The sequence below is a fragment of the Xiphophorus couchianus genome, chromosome 8 (assembly GCF_001444195.1).
Source record: "Xiphophorus couchianus chromosome 8, X_couchianus-1.0, whole genome shotgun sequence".
Taxonomy (NCBI): domain Eukaryota; kingdom Metazoa; phylum Chordata; class Actinopteri; order Cyprinodontiformes; family Poeciliidae; genus Xiphophorus; species Xiphophorus couchianus.
In genome coordinates this window covers 16413405-16427657 of record NC_040235.1, presented here as the reverse complement: position 1 = coordinate 16427657, position 14253 = coordinate 16413405, and the positions used below count along the sequence as shown (strand labels likewise).

The 14253-nt window shown below is 38.0% G+C and overlaps 1 protein-coding gene across 1 annotated transcript in view; it reads left to right on the top strand.

Moving 5' to 3' along the window:
* ass1 (argininosuccinate synthase 1) overlaps window positions 1-7143 on the top strand; it is a 30099-nt gene extending 22956 nt beyond the window's left edge. The window contains exons 12-15 of the mRNA XM_028026303.1: window positions 5-136; window positions 2257-2413; window positions 6293-6358; window positions 6452-7143. Of these exons, the coding sequence (XP_027882104.1) occupies window positions 5-136; window positions 2257-2413; window positions 6293-6358; window positions 6452-6500 (404 nt within the window). The 3' untranslated portion in view covers window positions 6501-7143. The remainder of the gene's footprint in view (window positions 1-4; window positions 137-2256; window positions 2414-6292; window positions 6359-6451) is intronic.
* Window positions 7144-14253: the final 7110 nt, after the last annotated feature.

Below are 14253 nucleotides of genomic sequence, written 5' to 3'. Positions count from 1 at the left end.
TCAGGGATATATGAAACTCCTGGAAGCACAATCTTGCTTAAAGCCCATCTGGACATCGAGACATTTACCATGGACAAGGAGGTCCGACGGATCAAACAGGGACTTGGCATCAAGTTCTCAGAACTTGTCTACAATGGTAAGCATCAGTCAAGTGTTTCAATAGCTTATTCTTCAGTGCACTAATTGTCATTTCTAGCATACAGATGTTAGAGGCAAACTTGCCATGTACAAATTCAAACACACCCACAGCACGGTTCGTATGTTTGCACATGTTTGTGAGGTTTTCTTGGCTCAGGTGTCTTAATCCCCCCTTCTGCCGAGTCCCAGGTCGTCTGCACCTTCATCCACATAATAGGATCAGTGCCATTACAGACCGACTGCTAGGCCGCTCCAGTTATCCCCTCTGGAGACGTGGAGACAAACGCTGACACACACACACACACACACATAGAGGTGCTGCGTTCAGGAACAGGGCAGAGATTAAACCCATTGTGGGTTTAAATCATTAATAATTGCAGATTGCAGACGGCTGGTAGTGGAGGAGCTTATGTTAACAATCCACCTGCTCTGCATCTGTTTACAGCTCTATTTACCCAGACTAGGATGCGGTATCCAGATATGTGCTAAGTAGATTGAAAATGTAGAAATAAATGATGGGGTGTGGTTATGATTTTATAGGTCTATGTCATACGTTTGTAAGTAGAACAGAATAAGAATTAATTGTTTTATTACATTATCTTTCAAATTAAAAATTCATTACTTTTCAAGCGTTATCTTAACATATCTCAACATATATTATAGCATAAAGAGAAACATTTTGTCATAATATTGACAGAACAAGCATTTACATCAAAATAAGTCAAGATGCATACATAAAGTGTCGCTTTTAAGCACTATGTGCGAATTTTGAGAAAATTAAAGCAGGAGCTCATTGTGCCTTTGAACATAGCCAGACGATGAGGTGGAGGTCGGGTGCTGATGAGAGGAGGACCCCTGCTGAGCGGGGTGTGCCTGACCTCTGAGCGTATATAGACTCGTCCCTCTCCCATCTGTCCCTGGGCTCTGATGATGGTTCAGGTTTGCAAAACGCCAGGGAAGAAAAGAGTGTGTGGACTTTGCCTGGGATGAAGAGACACAGACGGAGATGAATCACATAAAAGATGTTGCTTTAACTAATCCATGTTTCTTGAATTTGAGTTTTTCGAGGCGCAGCATTCTTCTTTATGCAGTTATGTATATTCTTCATGCTGCTGCATAATAAAGTTAAAGTAACACACAAAATATCAGTAGATTTAGGTTCCTTTTTCTACTTTTCTATTGGAAAGTGCATCCCAATTGTTTCTTTGGGCTAAGGGAAACAGCTTTTAAGTCTGAATTTTTCTGATCACTGATCATTACCACTGGTATATCATATTTTATCTCACAGCCCGAACTAATAATTAGGGCTGCAACGACTAATTGGATTAATCATGATGAATAGATTGTTGAAATGATCATCAACTAATTTAGTAATCATTTGATCATAAACGTGAGTATACTGACTCAGGCCAATTCCTGAAACAACATATTCAGAGCAGCAATTAAGCCAAAATTGTACACAAATATATACATTTTGCATTTAAAATGAAATAAAAAAAAACTTTTTTAAATACGTTCTAGTCAAAACTCAACTGGCATAGTTTTAGCTTCACCTGGATCAAATTCTGTGAAAAAAATCTTCCATTAATCGTCTTTTGCTATCCAGATATTAATTGGAAAAAATAGCCAACAGATCAGTCCTACACTGCTTATATGTTAACTCAAGCAGAAAGAGTTGAGTTTTTCACATTCTTATGTTAGTATTTTTCAGATTCAGATGCATCCTTTGCTACAAATGATGAGGCATTCACTAAAGGAATGTTGCTATTGCATGTCAGGCACTAAATTTTTTATGTTCTTATTTTTAAAAGGAATTTAATTGTTTATTTCCATGTTTAATGCACTTTTAATATTGTATAAAATAGTCTTAAATGAAAAATCTGCAGAATGTGCCATTTGTTTTTATCCAGTTAGTCGACCAACAGTCATAATAACAGATAATAGATTAATTGATAACTAATATAGTTGTCAGTTGCAGCCTTGTAAATAATTTAGCCCATAAGATGTTCCCTGTGTGAGTTCTAATACTTATGTGCAGAAAAAAAAACGTTCAAAAACTAAAATCAGAAATATCTCTCTTTTGTGACACCTTCCCTCACTGCTGTGTCTCCATCGCAGGCTTCTGGTACAGTCCAGAATGTGACTTTGTGCGACACTGCATAGCCAAGTCTCAGGAAAACGTCGAGGGCAAGGTCCAGCTGTCTGTCTTCAAGGGTCAGGTTTACGTCCTGGGACGAGAGTCGCCAAAGTCGCTGTACAACGAGGAGTTGGTCAGGTAAACACAGTGTGTGTATGTGTGTGTGGTTGGAAAACAGCTTTAATGAAGGCGTTCATTTATCCTAACCTGACAGATGTTGCTTGTGTGGCTGTTCTGGGAACAGTGCGGCTCTTCCACATGTTCACCACTCAAGTTCTCTGATGACCCCCAACATCAGCATGCTAAACTGACCCTGCCTCACAAAGACATCAGAGAAATGTAGCGCTCATAGCCTGCAGGGCAGCTCACTCTCCAAACCCCTTCGTTGCCCCCCGCCATGCCCTCTTAGCTGTGGTAACAGTGGGTTTGTTCAGGCGACTGACCCTTGATACCCTCTGGGCAGGCTCAGCACTGACCAAAGGAAAACCTCTCCATATGGCTCTCCATCTCCACTTAAGTCACACACACTTCAGTTGTACCCTAGAGTCAGAGAGCTAATGGTGTTTTCAGCTAGAGGAGAGAGGTGATTTTGCTCGGCTTTTAGGAGAAAAGTAGCTGGGTGTCATGGTAGTTAAGCAGGTCAGAGAAAAAGGGACGAAAATATGGCTCCCACAGTGAGAAACACAGCTCTATAAACTGAAAGAAAGGCCCTGTAATTTATCACTTAAAGAGAGTTAGTCATTTTTCGAGAAGAAAAGAGATAAACTGAGACTGTACTCAGCTCTTTCGATCTGTTACAAGCAGTTTTTGAGAAGAATACTTTGGTTTCAGGAAAACATACAAACTTGAGTCTCACTTTAGAAAAATTAGAATCAGTCTTTATCTTCATTTTGAGCTGGAACAACACAACGTTGTATCATATTTGTTCCCTAAAGTCAAAAGGCAGCATGTTGATTGTGCCAATGTAGAACAAGGGTCATCTCAAGGCACAGACAAAATGGTCCAAACCATCCCCAAATATATGCAATCTAATTGGAAGGTATCCAAATGTAGTTTGAATCAGTTTGGTTCATTTGGATACATTTTAGATATGTCATGAGATTTAGATCCATTCATTTACAGTTCAATTCACTCCAAAATATTATAGAATACAGTTAAAGATAGTAAATTATCAAATACGATTTGGTAAACGTTATCTAAGTAAGTCTAGCTGATTGCACTAAGTTGCTGTTTTTGCACCTATCGTCATCTTAAGCAAGCATGGGGAGGAAAATGGTTCCAGTAAAACCTGGCTTTGAGACTGACGACAGACAGGAGTACGTTTATTATTCTGGAAAGTGTACACAGAGGTAATGGCAGGGATAGTTTTGTTGATAGGATTACCCAGCTATATGCATTACTAAAGCAGCACCTGTTTCTTTATGGCTTGGTCAGGATTATCATGATCAAATATAAATGAACAATTTTGTTATGTGGCCTGTTTATAAATAAGTTTAACCATATACATGCCTTCCAAAACTAAAGAAGACAATAAAACTATTAAAAAGCCAATAAAACACCCATGTTATAAAAAATATATATGGAAAAAGGTCCACAATGATGCTCCATGTTACACTATCCAGACATTTCTTGAAAGTCCCTGCTGTAAAATTCTTAAATTCCTGTTTATCACATCCCTCAACACTCATTAGAGAGTTTTTATTTTTTTAGAATGTTTTCTGAAAAGTGCAAATAAAGATTTATTAGATCCGAAGTTATTCAATCTTCACTTCAAATTAGGTACATAAGGACAAAAATTAATGTTTTTGCAGTAAATATGTTACACAAGAACTGTTGTTATAAGGACTTTATAGGAATTCAACATGAAAAGCTCTTTCAATGACTGCTGCAGTCTTAATGTCGCTAAGCTGACTTCTTAATTCACTCGATGAAAGCAATCAGTGGTTTCATTCGCTGCATCAGGTGTGCTTCAAATACAACACCTGGAGTGTTGACATCAATGTTTTACAAAATGTAATTACGGTACTTTTCTGTCATTATTTATTAAAGGAAGAAATGACAATACATTTGTGCTATGCTGTTTAGGCATATAAGTCAAATTGCAAATGTATGGAAAACTATTAAAAACTCTAATTATCAAGGGTGTGTGTCACTGTCAATAACATATGCTTGTACCTGGCTTTGACTCACCTGAATGCAGTGCACACTTTCACAAAATCTTGCCACATGCATCTATACACACACACACACGCAGAGGGACCAGATTAGGCATGAGACCCCCACCGACATCCTGTTGGCTCTCCACAGGCAACAGTAAACGGCATCATTAACGCAGTGGTAATACAGCCCGTCACCGCACCCGTCTGAGATAGAAATGTCACCCTCCTCTCTCCTGGCCGGCTTTATTCTCAATTAGACCACAGGGTTTCTTAAAGGAAAACACAATCACATGCTTACACGCATACACACCCCCGCACTCCCAAGCACACACCCCCCCCCACACACACACACACAAAGTGGCGTATTCTTTGTAGCCACTCGCTCATAATGGCCCACAGGTGCCGGGTAGGGAGCCTTGTATTGAGAGTTGATGATTTAGTTGTCGTCCTTTCTTTTTATAATGTTTATCCTATCATTTGTTGGCAATTTCCTCTTTTGCTAAGTGCTTTTAAAGAATGAGTGCAAGCTGTATGCCGGGACGTGGGGGTGTCTCAGGGAGGAGAGGACTCGGTAAGAGAGTGTATTAAACACTGCAGGTAGAAACTGCTGTAATTACACGGCACTCTTTGCAAGACGCTCGCTGAGGTGTCTATACAAAGAGCGGTCCTAACATTAGACCCCTGCATAAGTTATATATTCACTACTTTTTCTTTGGGAAAGTGGAAGACAAACATCAGGTTACAAAATCAACACAACTAGTGGCTTACAGATGAGACGATTTGATTGTGGTTTTTAAATTCTTTTTAATGGAGTTTTTTTTTTGGAGCACTTGTGTACATGAACATGTTTTCATTTTGCTGTATTGATTCTCCATCATTCAGGACAAACAGCACCAAACAGGTGCATTTAGAGGAGATCAATAGGAACTTTTTTTTTTCAAAAGAGCTGAAGAGACTACGTATCTCTGAACATTGTAGTTGAATTTATTTCTCTTTGGCTATTGTTGCTTTTACTTGTCATTCAATAACCTGGATTTATGCTGGTTTGTGGTCGTACTTGGAAGTGTACGATTCCAAGCTGGAAAAATCAAATAGAAGAAGGCTGATGTTGGAAAGCGGACTTGGAAATGGCCCTGGCCAAACCGTGGCTCAGATTCAATTTGATTCCTTTCACTTAAACCTCAGCAAAAGTTGCAGGAAATAACAGTGTCTGTACATTTATACCGGTGGTACATTCAAAACCGTTCAATCTCATTTTCTTTACTGCTCTTTGCATAGAATGGAGACAAGTACATTATTAGCAGCTAGTACTGTTGAAAGGGGTTTACTTGGTAACTGAGCACATTAGCTGCCGTAGCCAACAGGTTGTCTGACTACCAACTAAATGTTGAAAGGACAGAGTACCCAAATCCAAGATTTGACTCTTAAAATCAAACACAGTATTTTAGCATCTTTACTTGCCTTTCTTTTAAAGTTTCCTTTCCTTGAAAGTTAGATAAGGTATTTAAAACTTTAACTTATTCATGAAAACTTGGATTTGAGTCTTGCGCAATGTTTGTTCTCAATTCCCTTTGTATATTCACTTTAAGGAGTTATATTCATGTTTGTTTATTATATTTTGTTTGTTTAATCGGTAAGATGCATTTTGATGACTACTAGTATGATTATTATTGATTCTAATTTCACATTTCCAATATAATCATCCATTTTCAATTAAAGTGTTGATATGGTGATTTCTAACTATTTGTTTTATGACACAGGAATGTCATTCATTTCTATAAAAAAAACCCTTTTGTTTACAAATTGAACATAACTTAAAGCATTATTTCATGTCTTTTTCTATTTATTTTCTCTTCAGCATGGATGTACAAGGAGACTACGACCCTTGTGACGCCTCCGGATTCATAAGGATTAATGCTGTCAGGTTAGTATCACTTGAAACCAAAACTACTTGCAATACATGTGAAAAAATGTTTACAAATTCAATTAAAAGTTGGTATTCTCTCTTCCTTCACAGGCTAAGAGAGCATCATCGTTTGCAGGGTTTCTCTGGCAACAAACAGTAACTGTTGCCGTCTTGTGAACCATCTTCCTTTCTTCTTCCATGTTGCCACTGTGTCTTAAACTCTTAATAGGTTTAGACTTTGTACCTCCATTGTCGACCTCTTGCCTTATTATCTTGTGTAGTTGTGTCACCCTGTAAGGACAGTAGCCTCTTATTGTCGAAACTGTTTCTCAGGTGGTCAAGTGTCTGGAAAAACTTGTCTGTATTAGATCAAAATATATTCTAATGCGTACTAATCATGATGTTTGAAACAATTCTTAGTATTTTAGCTACCGAGTTTGTTTCCTTCTTCTTAACACTAATAATAATAAATGCATTTCTGGTCAGAGGTTTAGATTTCTAACCATTAGCATAACTATCAAAACAGTTTTGTTAAATTGAGCTATTCTGTGAAGTAATAATAAAATATATAACTTTAATCATTTGAGCAGCAAGATTTGGGTGTTCAAGTTTGAATTTGTTGTTTTTCTGCATTCAATTAGATGCACCTAAAAAAACGTTGTCGCCTACATAGTCGCAGGCAAACAATGTAATTTTTTATCACTCTTCTTGTCAAAAATACTGAAACTCATTTAACTTTCTTGGTTTTCTGGCAAATGCTATATTAGTCTACTTTATCCATTATAAACAATGATTTGTGTTGTTGTTCTGTCAACTTGAAAGGCAACGATGAAGAAACTCGAGGTAGTTTTCCATCTTCATATTACATTCCCTTTGCCTGCACAAACAGTAGCAAAACAACCCCTCAGCATGATGCTGCTGCTTGTCAGCTAGTGTTCTTACCACCACGCCTTCAAATTGAATTCATGTTAGTGTGGCCAAATTTATGACAAACTGAAATGTTAATAGATCTTAGATGTTACCTACAAACAAGGAAGTAGTTTTAATTTGTCTGAAGAGGAATGTTTTGGACATTTGGTTGGAATTGAACTTAAGAATCACTGAAACTTTATGTTGCATGATGATTCCACCGGATAAAAAGAAAAGCTCACATTCATCTTTGAGAGCATTTGCTGACTACATGTAAACCTTTAATATCTAACAGTCAAATCTATAGATATTTATGAATTTATATACACTAGTTTTTTGTTTTTTTTTAAGTGTATCAGTCACTGGAAGTATGAAGGTGTGAAACAGTCGTCCTGTTATTGCCGCCTGCCTGTTTAACTGTTGTGCTCAATAACCTCGAAGACGCTGCATCATCTTAACGATATGCAGATGGAGGCCGACACAGACTGATGGATCACTGATGATGACCGCTGGAGCAGAAGTGATGAGGCTGTTTCTGAGCACAAACGGCTCAAGTCAAACGGAAGGAAAACCAATCGGGTCACATATGTATATTTTACTGCTCAGCGTCGGGTCCTACATTTATAGAGTAGAGGGAAGCCTCTCAGAGTGCTCATATCCACAGTATGGAAAGGCTATGTGTTCATGTTTTTTGATGGATTACAATGCCTAGCAAAAGTCACAATATTACCAGACGGCAATATTTTATAGGAATTTTATATGGTCAATTAGCATAAAGTAGTGGTAATAGTAATTTACTATACTGATAATGCATTGGTTTGAAACATTTTTAGAAATAAAAACATGAAAAGTGTAATGTCCATTCAGCCAACTTTATCATGAAGGCCTAAATAAGATCCTATATAAGTTCATTCAATTCAAAACAAATACTGTTTATTGAACATTTAACCAAAAAAGCCACTGTTACTCTCTTAGAGTTACCATGGTAACTCTAAAGAAGCTGCAGAGATTCATAATTCAGGTGGGGAACCTGTCAACAAGACAACTATTTGTTGTGTTTCCCTGAAACAAAGGACAAAATAAAACACCCTACGACTGAAAGAAATCCCCTGTGCAGTTTGCCACAAACAGTGATGGGGACACAGCAAACACAACGAATACTTAAACATACTTTTAATTGTGCTTCATCCTGTAGCATTGCTTTGTTTTAGTAGCAACAGGGAAGCTGATCACAGCTGATGTGAACTGAGTTGAGATAAATTCTGGAGCAAATCCTGTTTGAGAATGCAAGACTGAAGACTCATGCGGAGGTTTTCCCTCTGGCAGGACAGTGACTCTGAACATACAGCCAGAGCCACACTGTGATGGTGTAAAATCAAAGCAAATTCACATCTTAGAACGACCTAGTCAAAGTTGAGACCTAAATCCAACTTAGAATCTGCGTTAAGGCCAACTGAGTGCTGAAATTGACATTTTAAATGTGTTAAGTTTGTGTAGACCACTTTTGTTGCAGACTTGCTATAAAAGGCGTCTCTCTATGTAATTCAATGCTTCAAAGCATGGTACAAAAGAAGACAACTGTGTGCGCTCATTTCAGAATGTGTCACGTTTACAGAACCAAATTCCTAAAAATGTCCATCTGAATTAGGTGAAATACTTGTGGGTAATGCATTTTTTTGGCTAATTCAAAACAAGATAAAATAGATCCATGTTTCTTTCTATTCATAATTTTGGTAAATATGACCAGCCATCTTTCTACCTTCTGCTCTGATAGCTGTAATAAGGACTTAGCTTGTCTTATGCTCCATGATATTTGAACCCTCACAGCTGCCTCACTGCCACGCCCTCATCCCTGCTACTGAAAGGTGTCTGTCCTGCGCTGAAGCGCCTGATATGCCGTGGGCCTCATGATAAAGTTCACAAGCACACGGGACCCCCTGCCAGGTCTAATGGGCAGTGGGGAACCCTCAGACCCTTTCAGTCCTGCAATGCCCCCTCAACCCCTGTTCAATTACACGGCAGGCGTCTCAGTCTTTGCCTGGTCAATTACCAGCCAAGCCCCTGCATTTACTGTCACGCATGCACTGGCTTTGGGATAATCAGTGTCCAAAATTGCTTGGTTGGAATTGAGGGATGGATGGAGACGTATTCAGATGAGCTATTCAAGCTGAAGGGAAGGAAGGTGGGACATGAACAGAGGCTCAGAACATTTAGTCTGGCATCATGCTATTTGTGACCTTTTAACTTTTTTTCTGGCGATCCATTGGAATTTTTTGGACTAATACAACAGCAGCTTAATATATATTTTACAGGTACAGAGACAAGAAAAAGTGTCTCTAGAAAATGGGTATTCTGTGCTATTTTGTAGTAAGATTTTTGCCTTTATGTCTTTTTGGCTATTTCACACCTATTGTGATTTTCTTTTTTGTATTTATCACATCTCTTTGTAGTTTTTACTCATTTTTTGTTCATATTATAATAATTTTTGTCAGTACAAACTGTTTCACAACTATTGCAGTTCAACTTTCTTGGTTTTCTTAAGAGAATTTTGTAGCTTTTAAAAATATTAAATAGATGAACTTTTGATATATTTTTTGTATTATTGCTTTGCCAACAAAATAGTTTGTTGCAAACAAAATTTTATCAAGGTTAACCAATTTTCAGGTTAACTGGAAACCTGAAAATTCACAGGGGAACTGTGTATAAATGCAGTAGTGAGTTTATTAATTTACAAAAAGTAATTTTTTTTGTTTAAGACCTCTACCCCCACTCATTTTTGTGCATGTGTTCCTTGCTACACGTCCACTTTCTTACTCATTTACCACATCTCATATTCCACCTCCTACCTGCTACTCAGCCAGCCAGGTATGAAAACTGCTCGACACCTGACCACGGGAATTAATCATCCTTGACCCTGGACCAATTACCCCTCATTACCCACTCGGTGTCCACCTCTCAGGGGAAAGCTGTATAACAATAGCGCGACATGAAAGTCGGCAGCAATACAGGCCAGAGCCCTAATGGACACTCCTGTGCAACCTCCTTAGGAGGCTAACCTTCAAGTCCTTGTCACTCTTCCAACAGTGCTCCCACAAAGGAGGTTTTTGTTCAGGATCAGGGTCCGTGACCTCCTGAAATGAAGTGCACAGGGCAGGGCTGCTGGCAATGAGAGGGAGCCTAGAAATCATTGACTCAGATTTTTGTGATGGTAAAAGTTGTAAAAATTGGTATGCCATTTCTTTTATGCATATTAGTGAGTATAATTGAGGCAAACTTTTGACATTACAGTTTATCAGTAAATACTAAAGATCCACCCAGTAATAAAGAATCTTTTCCTTTCCTTCCTTTCCTATTATGATCATATTTCTTCATGACGGAGACATAAATGCGAGGAGAAGACTAGCAGGCAGTGCATTCAACCTATAAAACATTCAGTCAGTGAGAAATGTTAGAGTCCGACTTGCAAAAACTGGGTGACCATACCAGTGAATGATATCCAAACAGGCGGTACACAGGAAAAATCTAAATTACAGCCATGACACTGGGAATAAACAGATGACGAAGCTGTATAGTTATAGGTTCTGACAATGACCTGTAGCCAATAGGGTGAATACATACTGAGGAGGGTGATAACTGGCATAGCAACCAGGTGAAACCCTCTTGAAAGTGAATCGAAAACAATAATTTTTCAAAGAAATTTTAACCTATGAGCCAATTTCCTTAATTCACTCAATGAGTCAAGATACAGACCTAAATGTAATATTGTGAGAAAACTTATATTTGATCTGCTGGAGTACATTTTCCTGGCATTTAGATAAGAACATTCTAATAGGTTTTTTTTAATGTTCATCTGTAAACATCTGCCTGAATGTAGCCTTTTTCATAACTTCTCCCTATTGGCCTACAGTTTTTCTGTTTCGCAGTGGACAAAGACAACAGGAGCATCTGATAATATGATATTACAAGGTCTTTACACAGAAAGTGAATTATATTTGTACATAGTGAGAGAAACCATTTTAGATTTAAAAAATTTACATTTTTACAGTTTGGGAAAGAAAGACAAATATCTTTTTTTTATATTGACACATTCGGCAAAAAAAAATCAAGCCTGTAAATCAAGAACTGATTGTAGCAAAACACAGCTAGTGTTTTAAACTGTTAGCAGTTTGACCAGGAGTATGCCTCTAAAACCTTTCACATTAAGTAAGCGAGTAGTCCATAGTTACAATTTATATAAATTACTTTGAACCTAGCAGAGCCTAGCAGAGAAACAAAACATAATTTAATGCTGAAATTAGGCCTAAAACTGGATGCCTACATGTTTTAAGACTTAGCTGTCTTTCTATAGAACAACACGGACTTATTTGTTGGATAACAAAAGAAACAACCAACTAAACAAAGCCTACAGGAATGTCTGCTGTCTTCAACCCATCAGGATATTTTGTGGTCATCCAATCTGTGCTCTTCATCTCCCAGTTAGAGTAGAAAAGTATCACATGTTCTGTGACCTTTACTCTTAAAACACAATGAGAGACGGAACAATGACCATACAGAGTTAATTACAACCAATTAGATGCCAAAGTGGTTCTCCGTCCCCATGGTTGCTGTGTAACCTAAGCTCTCATGAAGGTTTCCATGAAAGCAAAAAATACACGCAATATGAATGTGCAACAATCTTCTGCATTAATGTCCTCCCTAGATTTTAGTTTAATCCAACCTCTGGATGTTTATGGTCCCTCTTATTCCCTTTGCACGGTTTACCTGTTTGTATTTAGTTATATCTGAATAAACTGCCAGTTGTGTTTCCACATTTCACTTAATGCTGCTTTACTTAGCAGGTATAAGGGGTTAATGGGCAGATCTCTGGAGGTTAGTGCAGAAAGCTAATGGGCCTGGTGAAGATGATGAGGTCACTCCCTTATTTCTAACAAACAAAGAGCGATTTATAGGCCAGGATGCTAATCCTGCTGGCTTGCTGTTCAATCAAATATTTATAATTGCACATTTTATTTTTATCCGTAACATCAGATGGATCAGGATATATTGTAATAATTGATGATAAGTGCTTCAATTTACAATAATGGTGTTTTACGCAACCTTCTCTTAGCATGATAGCCAAGTCTGGCTGAACACTGGTTGCGTAAGGAGAAGCATTTGTTGTATTTAATTTGTGAATCAATTCTATTGCTTGTGTCCCATGGCTTAAATGCCACTCATGCTTTGACAGAGCTGATCTGTCCTAATAGCTCAGATGTGTGCTTCATTCATACTCCTGAAACTTGATCTCCTGCTGCAACATCAAGAGACCATCTGTGAGGAACCATCAGATTAAAGCAGGATACTCTTTGCCTTCCAGGCTCGCCAACATCCGTGATTCCTGTCTGTATGGGTGTGTGTGTGTGTGTGTGTGTGTGTGTGTGTGTGTGTGTGTGTGTGTGTGTGTGTGTGTGCTTCTACCTTGATGTAGAAGCTTATTTTCTGGTGTCAAAGGACACCCATACAGTGATGTCCTGACAATCTATAGACAGATGGGACCATTACGGTCAAAGCCCCTGGCTTTGTTTCTCCTGAGCTGGTGATGAAATATTGATAGAAAAATAGAAATATTTTGCCTGCTGCTTAGTCTTGGCCACCTAAAAGGGTCAATGAGCACGAGGACTTCCCCTTCTCCTGTTACAACAAAATGAAGCTCAACTACCAGCTAACATCGACTAGTCTGGAGTCTACAGCCTCTCCTGGGGTGACAAGAATCGATTGAGTTTCCCGAGAGTTAAAGAGGCAAATTTATTTTAATGTTGTGCTTTAACATTGTTCACCTTCTATATCTGAGAGACATACCGGTTACACCTTTTAAAATCTGTGTATTTTTTGTTCATCTAGGATTTAGACAAGTAATCAAAACTGTGACTGTCTAAATGATAAATGCTTATGTTTTTAAGATACATCTGTATCAGAGTTTTGTTCATATTTTTTTATTCTTAATCTAAAATAAGTTGCAGAGGGAATTTTTATTTGTTTTAGCTTAAATACTTGCTTAAATACTTAAGCACAGTGTCTCAGAAAGTAATTAATGCTCCTTGAATGCTTTCACATTTTGTCACACATCAACCACAACTTTTAATACATTTTGTTGAAAGTGTTTTGTAGTAGGCCTAGTCAAAGTAGTGAATTAATGTCAAGTAGAAAGAACATATCTGTTTTTCAAAGATTTTAGGGAGCAGACTTCAAATCTACAACGGACTTTTAGATCTTCATTTGAAAACAATTTTTTGTTATGACAAAAATGTATCATTTCCTTTATATTTCATTGCACATAAATAGTCATAAATTACATTACGGTTTTGCTGTAGTGTGTTTCAAATACTCGTAGCATTAAGAAAATTAAGCAAATTAAATTCTCTGAAAAATTTTAATTTTCTCTCAGAGAACAAATCTAGAAGTTTCCTGTCACTTTTTGCGTAGCTGGCAATGCATCAAAATGAAAATCAGAAATGTTTTTTTAGGAAACAAATCTTGTAGTTTCTCAAATGCAGCTATGCATCATTATTATCCCTAATTTATTTTTACCATTTCCACATCAAAGCAGGCCTAAACAAGAAAATGCCCCTCACATTACTGTTTTTCTATTTCCCCTGAGTGAACACCAACACAGCATGTGGATCTTAAATCAATAAATTTATCTCCTTGCTGCTCCCCCATTCCCCTTCCTCTCCTGGGGGGGCACTAGTGGGGTTTGTTTGCGAGAACACACTTTTTATGTTCTTCGATCTGTTGCTCCGCAAAGTAGTGAAAGGCTTCAAGTCTCTATGCTGGCAGCTTCATCTGCTCTAGTCTCGGCGAGCCCCACAGATGATGTAAATGTTTAATGGCCCTGGTTATTTGGTCATAATGGTGTGTGTTATGATGGATGGTAATGCAATGTCTTCTGATGGCAGCTGAATTACACCACAGGGTATAGAGGCTGTTTTGGTTGGGTGTTTAACTGGCTTTCATAACTGAGCCTG